Genomic DNA, 19079 nt, shown 5'->3' with positions numbered 1-19079 from the left:
GAGACTCCCTACCTACCGGCAGGAGACATCGCAGCTGCAATCTGAGCCACAGCAGTAGGGGTATTCTCCAATATTCTGGAGAGCAGTGGATATACAGTTTATACTATAGTATATTTATTATACATAATGCCTTTTGTTTAAAATAAAAATCAAGACACTTTAAAAAAAGATTAAAAAACTCAAAAGTGCATCACAAAAACAAGACAAATTTGAAATAAATTCTAGTTAAGCAGAAAGCGGCGGCAGTCTCTGGGTAGCCTGCTAACACCTGTGGCAAAACAAGACCTTCACTGCACAGCAGTGTGATCCATTCCAGCTTTTACTGTGTTGTTAGACTCCCACTGCACAGCAATCTGATCCACACCAGCTTTTATGGTATTGTTAAGACTCCCACTGCACAGCAGTGTGATCCATTCCAGCTTTCACTGTGTCATAAGACTCCCACTGCACAGCAGTCTGATCCACTCCAGGATTTACAGAGTTGATCCACCCCAGGTTTCACAGCACTGTCAGTCAGACTCCATTCTTAGACCTGTCAGTTCAGATTTTAGCAGCTGCTGGAGACTCTTATACAACAATCATAGACGAAATGAATTCAGGGGAAGTGTAACTCCAAGTTGGCCTGTGCAAATGAACGCAAGCAGAGTGCCTGAAAGCTCCAGCGCCTGGTGTGACTAGCGAGAGCGGGAGGGGACCAGGTTGCTGACTCGCTCTCTCACGGCGTGTACTCCATCTCTCTCAGCTCGGCGCAGGTCAGCTGCGGGTGTGCTGGGATCTTGGTGATGAAGTCGCGATCCCCCCGGGAGAACCTCTTCACCTGGCAGCTCCCTGGAGAAGCACAGACACCACTGGAGGTGAAAGAGGAACAAATGGAACTGTGCTGTGTGACGCTGTGCAGAGTGGGAATGTGCTGTGTGACGCTGTGCAGCGTGGGGGTGTGCTGTGTGACGCTGTGCAGCGTGGGGGTGTGCTGTGTGACGCTGTGCTGTGTGACGCTGTGCAGAGTGGGGGTGTGCTGTGTGACACTGTGCAGCGTGGGGGTGTGCTGTGTGACGCTGTGCTGTGTGACGCTGTGCAGAGTGGGGGTGTGCAGAGTGGGGGTGTGCAGAGTGGGGGTGTGCTGTGTGACGCTGTGCAGCGTGGGGGTGTGCTGTGTGACGCTGTGCTGTGTGACGCTGTGCAGAGTGGGGGTGTGCTGTGTGACGCTGTGCAGCGTGGGGGTGTGCTGTGTGACGCTGTGCTGTGTGACGCTGTGCAGAGTGGGGGTGTGCAGAGTGGGGGTGTGCAGAGTGGGGGTGTGCTGTGTGACGCTGTGCAGCGTGGGGGTGTGCTGTGTGACGCTGTGCTGTGTGACGCTGTGCAGAGTGGGGGTGTGCTGTGTGACGCTGTGCAGCGTGGGGGTGTGCTGTGTGACGCTGTGCTGTGTGACGCTGTGCAGCGTGGGAGTGTGCTGTGTGACGCTGTGCAGCGTGGGGGTGTGCTGTGTGACGCTGTGCAGCGTGGGGGTGTGCTGTGTGACGCTGTGCTGTGTGACGCTGTGCAGCGTGGGGGTGTGCTGTGTGACGCTGTGCAGCGTGGGGGTGTGCTGTGTGACGCTGTGCAGCGTGGGGGTGTGCTGTGTGACGCTGTGCAGCGTGGGGGTGTGCAGAGTGGGGGTGTGCAGAGTGGGGGTGTGCAGAGTGGGGGTGTGCTGTGTGACGCTGTGCAGAGTGGGAATGTGCTGTGTGACGCTGTGCAGCGTGGGGGTGTGCTGTGTGACGCTGTGCTGTGTGACGCTGTGCAGAGTGGGGATGTGCTGTGTGACGCTGTGCAGCGTGGGGGTGTGCTGTGTGACGCTGTGCAGCGTGGGGGTGTGCTGTGTGACGCTGTGCTGTTTGACGCTGTGCAGAGTGGGGATGTGCTGTGTGACGCTGTGCTGTTTGACGCTGTGCAGAGTGGGGATGTGCTGTGTGACGCTGTGCAGTGTGACGCTGTGCTGTGTGACGCTGTGCTGTGTGACGCTGTGCTGTGTGACGCTGTGCAGCGTGGGGGTGTGCAGTGTGACGCTGTGCAGCGTGGGGGTGTGCAGAGTGACGCTGTGCAGCGTGGGGGTGTGCAGAGTGACGCTGTGCAGCGTGGGGGTGTGCAGAGTGACGCTGTGCAGCGTGGGGATGTGCTGTGTGACGCTGTGCAGCGTGGGGGTGTGCTGTGTGACGCTGTGCAGCGTGGGGGTGTGCTGTGTGACGCTGTGCTGTTTGACGCTGTGCAGAGTGGGGATGTGCTGTGTGACGCTGTGCAGTGTGACGCTGTGCTGTGTGACGCTGTGCAGCGTGGGGGTGTGCTGTGTGACGCTGTGCTGTGTGACGCTGTGCAGCGTGGGGGTGTGCTGTGTGACGCTGTGCTGTGTGACGCTGTGCAGCGTGGGGGTGTGCAGTGTGACGCTGTGCAGCGTGGGGGTGTGCTGTGTGACGCTGTGCAGCGTGGGGGTGTGCTGTGTGACGCTGTGCAGCGTGGGGGTGTGCTGTGTGACGCTGTGCAGCGTGGGGGTGTGCTGTGTGACGCTGTGCAGCGTGGGGGTGTGCTGTGTGACGCTGTGCAGCGTGAGGGTGTGCTGTGTGACGCTGTGCAGAGTGGGGGTGTGCTGTGTGACGCTGTGCTGTGTGACGCTGTGCAGAGTGGGGATGTGCTGTGTGACGCTGTGCAGAGTGGGGATGTGCTGTGTGACGCTGTGCAGCGTGGGGGTGTGCTGTGTGACGCTGTGCAGCGTGGGGGTGTGCTGTGTGACGCTGTGCAGCGTGGGGGTGTGCAGAGTGGGGATGTGCAGTAGTGGGGCTGTCCTGTGTAGCTGCTTCCTGTCTCACCGTGTCTCAGGCTGGGGTCTCTGGAGCCCAGGCGGCAGGAAAGGCTGATGCTGCGACAGACCAGTGAGCTGACGCACAGTGCAGAGAGGTAGAGGAGCAGGAGGTCCTCACTCTGTACCGAGACCTGTAGAAGGAACACAGCAGTGCTGTATCACACAGACAGCAGAGTGATCTGTTACAATGTGCCTCTATCACACAATCATTCTCTGCTCTCAGCACCATCTCCTTTTCCTCTCGCTCACTCTGTTCTCAGGACTCCTCCCTCGATGGATGACCCTCAGGTGACCTCTGGCTCTGATGTGCGTCTGCAGCCCCTCCCACTCTGAGGGACCCAATGACAGCAGCGCTGGGACTGTCGGAGTTGAGAACCACACCTGGGCCTCCCCACTGCCATCCTCCACCACAGCCCTGGACAGACATACAGACACTGCTAAAGACACTTGGACAGACTGACCCAGTGGCTTACTGATGGACAATCAGAAATTACAGAGATACACAGACTGCAGTTGCCCAGCCACATTCTTACTTTGCCTCTGCCTGGAAGACTCCACTGTCAGAGTGACAGGGGGGGTAATTCCTGGTGCAGCGACCCTGTTGGACACAGAAACACAAGACTATAACACAAGCTAAAGGACAAAAGAGCTATAACTTCACAGAAACACCCATCTTCCTCAGATCTGTAGAGACTGTAAAGACACTCAGAACAGCTCATCTGTAACTTCATATTTACACTCATCATCAGATCTGTAGACTGTAAAGACACTCAGAACAGCTCATCAGTAACTTCACATTCACACTCATCACCATTAGATCTGGAGATACATTCACAATTTTGGCTTATCTAAGCAGATAAAGTGTACAGATACAGGGGGAATTTACAAGAGACGGACCTGTTTGAAGACACTGCTGCACAGTGAGCACACCCACTGCAGCTGCAGGAAGAGGACGCACACTACATGACATCGCACACGACCCATAATGCACCGGGGCTGCCCGGCTCCCCACTCCCCCAGGAGCATGATGGGAAGGGGAGTTTCGGAGGAGGGATGGCCTGAGGAGTCCGCAGGCCTGATGATAGGAAAAAGGCAAGAAGAAGCCCATGAATCCATTGAGAATAAAAAGACACATCATAGATGAACAGAGATAATCAATCATCATAATAAAAGTCGTCAAATTAAATGAGTTCTCATGCATTCTTACACATTCCCCAGTGCACACTTGCTCAGTTCAGAATTACCACAAGCTTCTGTGTGTCTTAGCTCATAGCAGACAGTCCCACCTGCTCAAACCCACCATGTGAGGGCCACAGAGTTCAACCTGTGTCCTGAGAGAGGTTCTTTCTCTGAGGCCACGAATGTTTATGGCTTCAGACATGAGTAGGTGTCACCTGGTCTATTACCGATCAGAGACAGAGAAGGAAAGAGAGAGAGTGTGAGGAACGGACAGAGAGAGATAGAGAGGGAGTGTGAGGAACAGACAAAGAGGGACTGTGAGGAATGGACAGAGAGGGACGGAGAGCAAGAGATTTCAGACTCACCAGCTTTGTCCGTTTCCCAGCTGTTCAACTGTCACACAGCTGAGTGGCACAGAGCGGCAGTACACACTGTGGGCCCTAAGACACAACAACACAACACACAACACAACCTGAGTGTCACACAGCTGGCTCAGAGTGGCTGTACACACTGTGGGCCCTAAGACACAACAACACAACACAACCTGACTGAAACATGGCTGAGTGGCACCATGTGCAGCACACAAAGTGGGTCACGTTCATAGGTTTTCATCATAAGTTCCGCATTACAGAGGGATGATCAGTGTGTGGAACGAATGAGTAATGTTTAGCTCCGCCAGGCCACCCTCTCAGCTATCTGCTCTTACGACTTGTCTCAGCTGTGCTCTGAGCGGCAAACACTGTTGCCAGTGCATCACTTAGCCCTGTGAGAATGAGCCTTCACTGCCCCCTGTTCCACACTACAGTCCCAGCTCCAGACCCGACCAAGTACCTATCAGGCACCCTGTACTTCCCACACTGACCGGGAGACTCTCCTGTGGAATTTCTGGAACAGCACAGTGGCTCCTGGGATGAGACCAGGAGTGTAGGGATTGTGGGATAGTTCAATGTAGACCTGAAGAGAGATCCAGGGCGTAAGACAATCACACACTGTCAGCCTCGCACCAGGAGCCTTCTCCACTGCCACACCTAGAGGAGTAAATACAGACACACTGGACACTACAGTACACTAACACTGCACTGAGAGAGAGGGGTTAATACAGACACACTGGACACTACAGTCCATTAACACTGCCCTGAGAGAGAGGGGTTAATACAGACACACTGGACACTACAGTCCATTAACACTGCACTGAGAGAGAGAGGAGTAAATACAGACACACTGGACACTACAGTACATTAACACTGCACTGAGAGAGAGGGGTTAATACAGACACACTGGACACTACAGTACATTAACACTGCCCTGAGAGAGAGGGGTTAATACAGACACACTGGACACTACAGTCCATTAACACTGCACTGAGAGAGAGGGGTTAATACAGACACACTGGGCACTACAGTACATTAACACTGCACTGAGAGAGAGAGGGGTTAATACAGACACACTGGACACTACAGTACACTAACACTGCACTGAGAGAGAGAGGTTAATACAGACACACTGGACACTACAGTCCATTAACACTGCACTGAGAGAGAAGGGTTAATACAGACACACTGAACACTACAGTCCATTAACACTGCACTGAGAGAGAAGGGTTAATACAGACACACTGGACACTACAGTCCATTAACACTGCCCTGAGAGAGAGGGGTTAATACAGACACACTGGACACTACAGTCCATTAACACTGCACTGAGAGAGAGAGGAGTAAATACAGACACACTGGACACTACAGTACATTAACACTGCCCTGAGAGAGAGGGGTTAATACAGACACACTGGACACTACAGTACATTAACACTGCCCTGAGAGAGAGGGGTTAATACAGACACACTGGACACTACAGTCCATTAACACTGCACTGAGAGAGAGGGGTTAATACAGACACACTGGGCACTACAGTACATTAACACTGCACTGAGAGAGAGAGGGGTTAATACAGACACACTGGACACTACAGTACACTAACACTGCACTGAGAGAGAGAGGTTAATACAGACACACTGGACACTACAGTCCATTAACACTGCACTGAGAGAGAAGGGTTAATACAGACACACTGAACACTACAGTCCATTAACACTGCACTGAGAGAGAAGGGTTAATACAGACACACTGGACACTACAGTCCATTAACACTAACAGAAAGATGACGTACAGTCAGGCACTTACCACACAAGCTGGGCTGTAGCTGGACATCAGGAGTCTTGTCTCTAAAACCCTGCAGTGTGATTCTCTGGGATATTCGGCCCTTGAATGAGACGAGGGAGAAGAGAGTCCTGCGAGCAAGAGCAAAACAGAGAGAATAAATTAAAAAAGGGAAGCAAGTCCAAGCCAGACAGCAGTCTGATCCATTCCAGGATTTACAGTCCTGTCACCAGACTCCTGTTGCCCAGTAGTCTGATCCACTCCAGGATTTACAGTCTTATCACCAGACTCCTGCTGCCCAGCAGTCTGGTCCACTCCAGGATTTACAGTCCTGTCACCTGACTCCCGCTGCCCAGCAGTCTGATCCACGTCAGGCTCTGCCAGCTGCACGAGGCTCCTGTACAGAAGCAGCTGCAGGAGCTGGAGATGCAAGCTTGTTTCCTTACCGCGACTCGATCTGCACAGACCGAGGTGGAGCGACAATTCGAAGGAAACACACGTGATCTGAAGGGCCTGCGCATGATGAGAACACAAGAGAAGCTGCAATAGAGAGAAGGCCGTTCGGCCCATCTGGTTCGTTTCAATTTGAGTAGCTAATTAAGCTCTGGATCTCACCCAGCTGTTCCTGGAAACTTATTGGCTTCAATGACGGTGCAAAGCTTGTTCACCACTTCCACCACCCTTTGCGTAAAGAAGAGCCTCTCGTTCTCAGTTTTAATATCATCTTAGTTTCCGCCTGTGGGCTTTAAACAAGTCCACTGGGTTGACGTCATCAGCACCTTGGGAAAGGAAGCCCTGGAGTGGATGAGCATGCAGGGCGCTGGGAGTCTGGTCTGTTATTCACAAGAACAATAATGCCTTTACCTGCCGCTCAGAACTTCAGACACCGACAGTATCCTGTGATCACTGCTCTCTGACACCTGAAGGAACACAGGACAAAAGGATAAGATTTTATCCCACTGTAAAGTGGATTTATATCTACAGCTTCAGGAATAAGAGTCAGCCTCCTCCTACTAAACGTGCTCGGTCACCTGTCTCGGCGCTGGCACAGGGGCCAGTGCCAGTGTGTGGATCTGCCAGTGTGGGAGCACTGGGAGGGAGCGTGCCTCAGGGCACTGGGGACCAGTATAGGTGGGGCGAGAGGGGCTGGAGAGAATGCTGGGGTCCTGAGAGAGAGAGAGAGAGAGAGAGATAGAAGAGTCAAGGCATGGAGCGAAAGGGACCGCATGGACACTCGCAGACGTGGGGCGAGGCGGTACTGACCGCGGTGTCCGGCGCGACCAGCCTGTACAGGCAGCCCGGCTGCAGGAGGTGGAACCAGCGCACGGCCCCGCCCAGGAAGAGCAGCTGCACCTGCCAGCATTTCGACCAGTTGCAATGGAGGAAAAGGGAATCATGTTCAAAGTCAATACCAGACATCATTTTATGATGAAAACACTAGATGTCCCTCTATGTCCGTTTATACTGGACAGTTGGCAACATACTCCAAAAACTACAAGTATTTAAAACAGCACTCTTACACACTGAGTCTGCCCTGACAGCACTAGTAATAGTAGGTATTTTTGCCTACAATTCTGCTATTGCAATTTTAGAGTTGCAAGCCTTGGGAGACCAGATACAGCACAAAGCACAAAGCTTTCATTCCCTATATTCCTGCAGAGAATTAGACGAACAGGACCAGACATTTCCGCCATGTGACCATCAGCACTGCAGTAGCGCATCTTACCCTGCAGGGGGCACCATTGTCTCCACTCTCTGTCTCCTCTGGGGGGAGATGGGTGTTATTGGAGTCCCCTGCACATACACGGGGCTCCCCAAGCAGCACAGCAGATGCTCCAAAGCTCATCTTGAGCCCAGCCGGACCAGGTGCCTGGTTGGAGGCCATATTGCGGAAGGACAGGCCCTCCTTCTCCAAGACCCGGAAGAGCACTGACACGCAGGGCGGCGGGGTCGCGACCTCTGACCGGATAGATCCAGCTGAGGTCAGAGTGCAGGCAGGGCTCGATGACAGTGGGGCAGCTCTCGGACCCGCTCCCTTTGTGCTCTGCACTCCTGCCCCCCATTCCGACTCTTCTGCATCTTCAGCGACACCTCTCAATCTCTTCCTCGCTCCGCCCAGCCCCTCCGGGTCTCCCAAAGTCTTCCTCGCCCCGCCCAGCCCCTCTGGGTCTCCCGGAGTCTTCCTCGCCCCGCCCAGCCCCTCTGGGTCTCCCGGAGTCTTCCTCACGCCGGGGCTCTGTGTCTGTCCTGCGCTGCGGAGCCGAGACATGGCCGCCGACGGGCTGAGCAGCTCCAGGTCACCAACACAGAACTGAACATATACCCTGCAGGACAGAGGAGACAGAGAGTAGGCCACTGTACTACTGAACACTGAGAGCAGAGCAGGCCACTGTACTACTGAACACTGAGAGCAGAGATTATTGTACTACTGAACACTGAGAGCAGAGATCATTGTACTACTGAACACTGAGAGCAGAGATCACTGTAGTACTGAACACTGAAAGCAGAGCAAGCCACTGTACTACTGAACACTGAGAGAAGAGATCACTGTACTACTGAACACTGAGAGAAGAGCAGGCCACTGCATTCCTGAATCTTAAGAGAAGGGGATCACTGTATTCTTGATCATTACTAAAGTGGGGGGTTACTGTATTCCTGAACACTGTGAGGGAGGGATCCTGTACTCCTGGATTCCCAATCTATAAGAGTCGGGAGGTCACCGTATTTCCTATTCCAAAGCCGCGCTGCAGTGCCGGCACAGTTACCGGGCTCCAGCCTGGCCCGGCCTGGCTCCGCTGCCCTCATCGACCCCGAGCTGCCCGCGCGGGTGTTTGCTCAGGCTGACCCCCAGGGCCGCTGGCAGGAAAGGGCCGGTGTTTGTCTTGGAACAAGCCAGGGTCCCGACGAGAAAACTCAAGAGCCGTGCGGGAAGCTTCCCTGCTGCTATCAGTTCCTTCACCTCTCTTGGGGTCGGCCACCAATCGGAGCAGACGGACAGGACGCGGGGGGGGCGGCCTCAGTCGCTTGCTCAATGAATGAAAATCCGCAGGGAGAGTCTCCGTCATCGTGTTTGTTCCGGAGAGATTACGTTCATTCAGCCATTGAGAAAGCGAAGAGATTGTCGGTGCCAAACTGCTCAAGAGACAAACACAACCTGTTCCAAAGTCAGAGCTCAGACCCAAGTCCAGACACAGACCTTTAAACCCTGCCTCTGGACACACTGAAGGACAGCTGTTCCAATGACAGGTTAGAGGGCCTGGCTCAAAGTCTCAAGCTCCCTGTGGGGTTTTTCCTACAGGACCGGCCTGGTACCTGCAGCTCCTCTCTTTAATGTACTGCTGCTGATCCAGGTGTCTCCAGGACGGGAATTCAGTCTTCAGGAATCTCTCTGTCACTATGGAGAAGCGACGAACTGAGACCAGACAGCCTGGAGACAGAGAGACAGGAGAGAGAGGGATTAACCTCCAACACAGATACTCCGACAGGCACCCTGGCACTCTGACAGGGGTGCAGACACTGTGACACCACACTGGCACCCTGGCACTCCGACAGGGGTGCAGACACCGTGACACCACACTGACACTCGGACAGGGTGCAGACATCATGACACCACACTGACACTCGGACAGGGTGCAGACACTCCAACAGGCACACTGGCACACCGACAGGGGTGTCCACACTCCAACAGGCACACTGGCACACCGACAGGGGTGTCCACACTCCAACAGGCACTCTGGCACACCGACAGGGGTGTCGACACTCCGACACCACACTGGCACTCAGACAGGGGTGTCCACACTCCAACAGGCACACTGGCACACCGACAGGGGTGTCCACACTCCAACAGGCACTCTGGCACACCGACAGGGGTGTCGACACTCCGACACCACACTGGCACTCAGACAGGGGTGCAGACACTGTGACACCACACTGACACTCGGACAGGCGCTCAGACGGGGAGAGACAGCTCAGTCTTGATGACAGGACCGGCTGCGTTACCGATCCAGGCCGTGTCGCTGAGGGCGCGCTGCGTGTCCCCATCCCTCTCCACGCACACACACTCCACCGCCCCCGTCTGGTCCAGCAGCTGCAGGCGGCCACTGCGGCCGCAGGGCTTCAGCACGCCGGCCAGCACCTGCGCACAGACAGAGCAGCTCAGTTCACGTGCCGGAGTCTCGCGCACGGGCAAGGACTGATCACTGGCCAGCGTCTGCTCCAGCAGCAAGGGATCACCTAACCGGACTCGCTGTGCTGAAGCCCGGTCTCGCCTGGGTCACACCCACAGCGAATGTTTGCCTATGCAGCTGCCTGTGTGCCACTCTGTAGGAGCAGATTTGTGGTCAGTGAAGACCCCAGGACAGTGGAAGAGCAGGGGTCTTAACCCCAGTGTCCAGGCTGAACCCCAGACTGGCTTTTAACTCAGCTGGTGCAGCAGCGTCTCCCTCCTCCCCTTGACGTGTGCGCAGGCTGGCTGTATATTGCCCAGGTAGGGGCATTACAGAAAAAGGGGGAGAAGTGGGTCCCCTCTTGTATGGGGAGCACTTTGGGATCCTTATAAGTGCCATATAAATGCATGGAATTATCATCACAAACATTATGCAGTCCAGTCTAAGGTACTACACTCCAGTCCAGTTTGTCACATTCCAGTCCAGTCCATTGTATTCCAGTCTGTCGTACTCCAGTCCAGACAGTCGTACTCCAGCCCAGTGAAGATCACTTTATTGGCCATATACAATTTCTTGTATTAGGAATTTGTCTTTTCACATACCCCAGCTTCCTCTCCATGAGACACACAGGCACACAGACAGGGAGAGAGAAGCTGGGGGTCAGAGCGCAGGGTCAGCCATTTATACGGTGCCCCTGGAGCAGTTGGGGTTAAGGGCCTTGCTCAGGGGCCCAATGGAGTAGGATTCCTCTACCAGCCACAGGATACGAACCGGCAACCTTCCAGCCACAGGCGCAGATCCTTAGGATCTTAGAACCACACAGCCCGTCTGTTGTACTCCAGTTCAGTCCAGTGTGTTGTTCTTCACACTAGTCTAGTCCAGACTGTTGTACTCCAGTCCAGTGTGTTGTTCTCCACATTAGTCTCGTCCAGACGGTCGTACTCCAGTCCAGTCCAGTATGTTGTTCTCCAGTCCAGCCCAGACGGTCGCACTCCAGTCCAGTCCAGTCTATTGTTCTCCAGTCCAGCCCAGAAGGTCGTACTCCAGTCCAGCCCAGTCTATTGTTCTCCAGTCCAGCCCAGACGGTCGTACTCCAGTCCAGCCCAGAAGGTCGTACTCCAGTCCAGTCCAGTCTATTGTTCTCCAGTCCAGCCCAGACGGTCGTACTCCAGTCCAGCCCAGACGGTCGTACTCCAGTCCAGTCCAGACGGTCGTACTCCAGTCCAGTCCAGACGGTCGTACTCCAGTCCAGTCTGTTGTTCTCCACACTAGTCCTGTCCAGACAATAGTACTCCAGTCCAGTCCAGTCCAGACAGTAGTACTCCAGTCCAGTCTGTTGTTCTCCACACTAGTCCTGTCCAGACAGTAGTACTCCAGTCCAGTCCAGTCTGTTGTTCTCCAGTCCAGTCCAGTCCAGTCCAGTCCAGTCCAGTCCAGTCCAGTCCAGTCCAGACAGTAGTACTCCAGCCCAGAGCAGGTTAGTGACTCACAGCGGGCGGCCGCAGGCTCCAGGCTGGCTGGGAGAGCACAGACCAGGCCAAGAAGGGGTTCAGCTCAGCACTGGTCAGGTGGGGGGCCGTAGGGGGCAGCAGTGAGGGCAGACACAGGGAGTCCCAGCCCAGAGACTCCCCCAGAGAGACCAGCTCGCTGACAGAGGGGGTCTGACAGGGGGGAGGAGCGTTGGCACTGTACTGAAAGACAGAGAGAGGAAGAGAGAGTCGGGGAGTTACTACACAGAGCTGAGGGGGAGGGCAGCTGTAATTCTTTTTACTCCTGTCCACATCAACTCACAGTCGCACCCCTTTACACTGGGGCTCCCTCACCTCCACCAGGGGGCAGCAGTGCGGCTCCTCCAGCATCTCTCTGTATATGTCCCTCCGCCCCGGGGCTCCTGCTTCCGAGTCTGCCAGCAGGGAGCGCAGGAACCGTCCCGCCACGGCACGCATCCGGCCTGGCCGCACGACCCGGGGACACAGCCTGGGAGCAGAGAGGACACAGCACGACGGCAGAGACAGAGGTTTAAAAACTCAGTCATGGAGCAGAAAACTACATGTGCCTGATAGCTTAGCTACACAAACACAGACCAATGTGCTCACAGTGAGGGAACAGGGAAGAAACTTTCAGCACCGGCTGTTGCTTATTCACTCGATCATGATGAACACTGCAAAACCTGCAGAGGATCTCCCTGCTGTGCAATAGGAGTCTGACAGAACTGTATAACCTGGAGTGGATCTCACTGCTGTGCCATGGGGCACTGACAGAACTGTATAACCTGGAGTGGATCTCCCTGCTGTGCCATGGGGCACTGACAGAACTGTAAAACCTGGAGTGGATCTCCCTGCTGTGCAACGGGAGTCTGACAGAACTGTAAAACCTGGAGGGGATCTTCAATGTGCAACTGATCTTTTGTGCAATGAGAGTCTGGTCTGCTACCACAGACACTGATGATCAGCTTTTTCAGTTTTGAAGAAACAACTCCATTAAAAGTTTTTGATGTTGGCATGAGAACACACAAGCATTGCCCAGACACTAAGGAAGAGGCTGGCTCTCCCAGGATAAACGTCCTCACCCTTCTGCACTGCCTCAACAACTCCTCTCTCCATCATCCTCCCTCCCCCTCCCACTCCTCTGACATCTATTCATGTCTCTGCTCCAGTCATCCTTCTTCCTCATCCTTATGTTTCTCCAAACCATCGCTCCCTCCGTCTCTCTGTCGTTGGAGATACCTCTCTCCGAGTGTGGCGGCACAGTGACATGCCCACAGGTACTGGGACACGCCCAGCTCTCTCTCCAGCAGCACACGGACATACAGGCTCTTCTGGTGATGAAAGGGCATGAACTCCGACCCCACTGCGCTGAACCCCTCGATCTGCAGAGCGGTCCGCAGACAGCAGCAAAGCAACGTGGGCGGGAAATGAGGTGAGGGGCGGTACATGAAGTGGACATGGCTGAGCTGCAGAGAGAAAGAGAAAGGGGTTAATACAGACACACTGGACACTACAGTCCATTAACACTGCACTGAGAGATAGAGGGGTTCATACAGACACACTGACTGGACACTACAGTACATTAACACTGCACTGAGAGAGGGGTTAATACAGACACACTGTACACTACAGTATATTAACACTGCACTGAGAGAGAGAGGGGTTAATACAGACACACTGGACACTACAGTACATTAACACTGCACCCGGAGAGAGAGAGAGGGGGGTTAATACAGACACACTGGACACTACAGTACATTAACACTGCACCCGGAGAGAGAGAGAGGGGGGTTAATACAGACACACTGGACACTACAGTATATTAACACTGCACTGAGAGAGAGAGATGAAGAAAAGATACAGAAGAAGTAATTAAGAAACAAGATGACAGAAGGTCAATCATTCCCTTCCTCTCACTCACCTTAACCTCTGCTCCAGGCCTCAGGCCCCGACCGTAGTTCAGAACCTGCTGATAGGCCAGGCAGAGCCCCACCTCCCCATCAAGCTCATAAAGCCCTGCCTCTGCGATCAGCACCCGTGAAATCACTCCCTGTCGGAGGGTTAAATAGAGCTTAGAAGACACACAACACTGCCTGACGCTCACAATCTCAGTACACTTCTCCTGGATCAGACTGCAGTGCACTGGGACTCTGGATGACAACTCTGTAAAACCTGGGATGGATTAGACTGCTGTGTAGTGAGAGTCTTTTCTACGATCCTTGACACACTGGGCGACAGTTATGCTCACCTTATAATCAATGACTTTGGACCGCTTGGCTGTGCACCGCAGGACTGGCTTAACAGAGACAGGCTGTCGGTCAGTCTTTGGGCCTGTAGTTCTGTCTGGTTCAGGATCCATCTGTCCTGCTGTCTGTTCTTGTGTCCATGTGTCTCCTGCTGTCTGTTCTTCTTTCTGTGTGTCTCCTGTCTGTTCTTGTGTCCATGTATCTCCTGTTCTCTGTTCTTCTGTCTCCGTGTCTGTCAGTGTCTGTCCTTCTGTCTGTGTGTCTCCTGCTGGCTGTCCTTCTGTCTCTGTGTCCGTCAGTGTCTGTCCTTCTGTCTGTGTGTCTCCTGCTGTCTGTTCGTCTGTCTCTGTGTCTGTCAGTGTCTGTTCTTCTGTCTGTCCTTGTGTCCATCTGCTCAGCAATGCCTGTGTATCTGCCTGGGCCTGCCCAGGTGTCTCCCAGGGTGCCTTGAAGTGTTTCAGGGGCCACAGGCGAGACTGGGGAGTTGGGCAGAGAACCAGTTGCGCGGCCACACGGCGTAGTGTGCACACACGCAGCCCGGAGATGACCACAGAAACGCCAACACTCAGACACTGCCGCCAGTGCAGCAGAGAGGGGTTCTGTGGGAGGCAAGACAGAAACTGTGAACAAGTTATGGTCCTCATCTCTCTCAGTGCAGTGTTAACGTACTATAGTGTCCAGTGTGTCTGTATTAGCCCCTCTCTCTCAGTGCAGTGTTCATGTACTGTAGTGTCCAGTGTATCTGTATTAACCCCTCTCTCTCAGTGCAGTGTTAATGGACTGTAGTGTCCAGTGTGTCTGTATTAACCCCTCTCTCTCAGTGCAGTGTTAACGAACTATAGTGTCCAGTGTGTCTCTATCAGCCCCTCTTTCTCAGTGCAGTGTTAATGGACTGTAGTGTCCAGTGTGTCTGTATTAACCCCTCTCTCTCAGTGCAGTGTTAATGTACTGTAGTTTCCAGTGGGTCTATATTAACCCCTCTCTCTCAGTGCAGTGTTAATGGACTGTAGTGTCCAGTGTGTCTGTATTAACCCCTCTCTCTCAGTGCAGTGTTAATGGACTGTAGTGTCCAGTGTGTCTGTATTAACCCCTCTCTCTCAGTGCAGTGTTAGTGTACTATAGTGTCCAGTGTTTCTGTGTCAACCCCTCACTCACCGTGACCAGCATAGGCACACTATTCTCTCTCTCTCTGTCACTCAGTGTGAAGCAGAAGAAAGTCTTCCCAGCAATGTTGAGCAGAGGGCAGAGTAGCGATACCTGCCCACAGACCACCAGCCTGACACCAGGACTACGAAACCTGGAAAACAGACAGAAAGAGGAACCAGTTGTTCCTGACTGGTCACTACAATACACACTTTCTTTGTCACCCATGATATGTTTTATAGTCTCCCTCTTCCTCACCGCTGTTTGAGGAGCCTGGCAGTTTCATGTGGTCTTAAGGCTCCCTGAAACAGGGGTTCTTCAGGTTCAAGGGTCAAAGGGCTGGGTAGTATAGGCAGTGGGGGGCAGCACAGCTCAAGATAACCCTCTACTTTCTGTCCAGAACTTGCAGCATTCTGGGGGATGTAGTTCCAGTTTGGAAACAGCATCAACCGACCCAGCCAATCAGTAGACAGATGGAGAACCTACAAGGACAACAGTTTTATTAAAATCAACAGGTATATGCTATACTGTAGCACCTGTATCCAATTATAGTTTTTTATAGTATATAAAAAGATCTTTCAAGCACACCTCACAATACAAAGAACCACTTCCATCCTTCAGACTCAAACTCCCATCATACACAGCTTCCCTGCCCAGGCTGCTGCTATGGTGATCTGTCAGGCAGCCAATCAGCAGAAGGTTGTCCCGGGGCAAGACTCTGCAGTTAGCTACACGCCGCTCACCCTCCTGGGCCCATTCTCGGAACTGACTTGTGCTCCAGGTCACATGACTGCAGCATGGCGTGTGTTGCCTGGCAACCAGCTCTCCCATGGAGACCAGCCTGGCAGAGACAACGTGGTAGGAGACATATCAGACAACAGAGTGCGTGCTAAAGAGGCACCGAGAAAGAGAGGTTCAGACACAGACAAAATTTAAGCACCATGTAGACCAAGTAGAGGGAAGATTGCGACCTGAATTCCATGACATAGTGAGTCTTTGTCCTAGCTGTACCATAATTAGCAAAATGGGTTAATTGACCAATTAGGGATCAATTCTGTTGTTAACTTATTACAAGAGTCAAAGCATAGGAGGGTCTTGTGTAGAAGCAACACCACATGCTCCAACGTTCAAGCTTATTTTGAAATAAACTTGCAGAAAAAGCTGAAAAGTGAGAATGTATCTTGTGCAGTAATGCAGTCTTGTAGAACAAACAGAATATGTGTGGAGAGGAACACGTGTTTATCTTAGTGGAGTCTTTAGAGGACATGACTGGAAACTACAGATCAGCACAAATAAAAATGAGAACAGAGGGGTTTTTTTTTTTACACAAAGGGTTGTGGAATTCCGGAACAGGGAGCCCGGCAAATTGCAGAAACCGATGCCCTGACTGTGTGGAAGAAATGGCTTCAGTCTGTGGAGGAGTCTTCTGCAGCTTGGAAAATATGGGTGGATTATCCAGGTGTGCAATGGAAGTTAGATTATCAGCACTGTAAAACGTGGAGTGAAAGACTACAGTGCAAAGGGAGCTGAGTCTGCCTTTAAAATGGTATATACCTGTAGCTGAGAGGCACCGAGTCTGGGCCAGTGCCCAGCGCCTGCTGTGTCGTCCTGACAACAGCCAATGCGAGCACGGCGACACAGCTCCCAGCAAGCTCTCCCACAGGAAGCAGGTTCTTCTCAGTGAAACAGTAGACATCCTGGAGCCACTGAACTTCCTGAGAGACAGAGTGATAGGGAACCACAGCTAGAGTCTGAAACTGCAGACATAAAGAGGCACCGCAGCTGCAGACAGAATCCACAGGCAGACAAGTACAAAAGCAGCATACCTGCTCTCCATTCAGGGTGTTCATGTACTGCTCTATAAATATCAACAATCTGCATGAACATCTGCATCAGGCTCTGCAGGATGCACAGAATGCCTGAGATGGTCCAGATGCCATTTTACCACGCATGGAATTTCCATAAACACATGAGAACCAGTATAATAAATATGGCCAGGCTTTAAAAAAAAGATCTGTATAACATACAGTAGATACTGTGTCTGATAAAGCTGCAGCAGGTACAAGCCCAGAGATACGACTGTGTCAGACCTGCATGGTCACTCACAGGCCACTTCAGTCACTGTGGTACAAGACAGCTGCAGCAGGTACAAGCCCAGAGACACGACTGTGTGAGACCTGCATGGTCACTCACTGGCCACTACTGTCACTGTGGAACAAGACAGCAGTAGTCCTGAAATATATGACTGTGTCCACACCTGACGCATTGCCCTTGTGTGATAATTAACGGGTTGTGGGGCACACAGAGAGACTCCACCTGGGAAGACTGGACCGCTGGGCTAATTGCGTTACAGTGGACAGATGACATTAACCTAAGGGGGCGCACGCACATTTAGAACATTTGAAAGAAATGATATAATCGTTTCTTGCAGGGAAGCGATGCAGACAGAGATGGAAACGCAGTACAACCAGACTCCGAACCTCTGAAGCTCGCCTCCAAATGTGAGCGCGTTTTCTCTCGCGCTTTCTCACATCTTCCCGAAGACTAATCGTAAAGGGTCGTGCTTTAATCATTTTCCTCTTTATATTAGAACTCACTTCTAGTATTAGAAGACTAGGTTTATTTCCTGTTGTGTGTTTTGTTATTTGCCAGAGGGTATAAGGATGTATACAGTATGTACTGTATAAGGTACTCGAGAGCTTGGTCATAGCGTGCGCATTTTTGTTATCCGTGGACAATTAAAAGCCCCACACAGGAGACAGATTAGTATGTTTACATGGTAAATATCTTATTAACGACTTGAGAATACTGTACTTCATGATTGGTGCCAACAGAGCTATTTGAAATGAATAGGAAAGGTGATTAAAGAGAGACTGACAAATGCAGACAGGGGGACGGAGACAGACAGACAGACTGACAGATGCAGACAGGGGGACGGAGAAAGACGCAGAATGACAGACACAGACTGACAGACGCAGACTGACGGATGCAGACAGGAGGACGGAGATAGACACAGACTGACGGATGCAGACAGGAGGACGGAGACAGATGCAGACAGGGGGACGAAGACAGACAGACTGACAGATGCAGACAGGAAGACGGAGACAGACCGATGCCGAAATCGTCTGTAGAGGCTTGTATTATTGACTCAACAAAAGACAGCTCCAGGCACTTACTGCTTGGCTGGGCGACTGAAACTCTCTCAGAAACTCGTCCATGTTCCTCCCGGCGGGAGCGGACAGCAAACACACACAGCCTGCAACGAAGACTGGGTCTGTTCCAAGACGAAATAACGAAACTATCGGGAAAGATTGTCAAAAACTCCGATCTAAGCGGAAAAAGGTCGTACATAAACCTTCAACCGAGGGTACATCAGACGCGTCTCATTGACGCGCAAACTTTTTGAAAAGATCAAAACATCCGGCCCAGAAGATGACGTCACCGGAAACGTAACGCCGCAAACCGCCTACGTTACCATGTTTGGACGCCATCTTATTACAGTCAGCTATCAATGCGGAGACCTCTTTATCCGCCTTAGCAAATGTACAGAAAACGAGAGCAAATTGTCTGCAACTGCGTTAGTTCTTTCTAATGGTTAATGAATGAGTTCAAATATACATGTCCGTTTTAATTCTATATGATTAATTTAGGTGGCCTTACAGCCATCAGCTTGCGGTTGTCACATAAGAGAAAACAACTTGAGATATACTGTAACTTGTACAATACTAACAATACGCAGCCATGGTATGGAGTGTGTGGTGTTGGCGCCCCCTTGTGTCAGTAAGGCTGTTCCCTACGGTCCTGTGTCTGTCTGGAAATTGCATTCCTGAGACAGAGATTGGTCTTGTTTGCAGGTGGTCCATCTCTAT

At 52.4% G+C, this 19079-nt stretch overlaps 1 protein-coding gene across 4 annotated transcripts; it reads right to left on the bottom strand.

Moving 5' to 3' along the window:
- Positions 1-92: 92 nt before the first annotated feature.
- ctc1 (CTS telomere maintenance complex component 1) lies at positions 93-18755 on the bottom strand. Of its 4 annotated transcripts, none has more exons than XM_069186743.1 (24): positions 18387-18755; positions 16765-16925; positions 15799-16051; positions 15469-15692; positions 15223-15364; positions 14070-14666; positions 13743-13871; positions 13061-13287; positions 12158-12311; positions 11825-12025; positions 10168-10303; positions 9481-9595; positions 7895-8492; positions 7432-7521; positions 7200-7334; positions 7033-7088; positions 6193-6299; positions 4875-5040; positions 4378-4452; positions 3731-3908; positions 3367-3431; positions 3083-3248; positions 2841-2964; positions 93-828 (listed from the first exon to the last, which is right to left on the bottom strand). In XM_069186743.1, exons 1-24 carry the CDS (start codon positions 18426-18428, stop codon positions 716-718), a joined length of 4254 nt encoding a protein of 1417 aa, XP_069042844.1. In that variant the 5' UTR covers positions 18429-18755; the 3' UTR covers positions 93-715. The 4 variants fall into 4 exon arrangements, with proteins under 4 accessions (XP_069042844.1, XP_069042846.1, XP_069042847.1 ...); XM_069186744.1 differs by having other exon boundaries at positions 725-848; XM_069186745.1 differs by lacking the exon at positions 16765-16925 and having other exon boundaries at positions 18387-18754.
- Between the last annotated feature and the right edge of the window lie 324 nt (positions 18756-19079).

This window comes from Lepisosteus oculatus, chromosome 3, assembly GCF_040954835.1.
Source record: "Lepisosteus oculatus isolate fLepOcu1 chromosome 3, fLepOcu1.hap2, whole genome shotgun sequence".
NCBI classification, from domain to species: Eukaryota; Metazoa; Chordata; class Actinopteri; order Semionotiformes; family Lepisosteidae; genus Lepisosteus; species Lepisosteus oculatus.
Note: the sequence above shows the minus strand (reverse complement) of the source record. Positions and strands in the feature narration are given on the sequence as shown.

Bases quoted from the DNA above. Each gene is read 5' to 3' on its own strand.
- ctc1 (XM_069186743.1), bottom strand. From the start codon at position 18,428: ATGGACGAGTTTCTGAGAGAGTTTCAGTCGCCCAGCCAAGCA. The intron at 16,052-16,764 runs GTATATACCATT...TGTCTCTGCCAG, and splicing joins TCGGTGCCTCTCAGCTACAG to GCTGGTCTCCATGGGAGAGC. The intron at 12,026-12,157 runs GTGAGGGAGCCC...TCTGTCTTTCAG, and splicing joins ACTGCTGCCCCCTGGTGGAG to TACAGTGCCAACGCTCCTCC.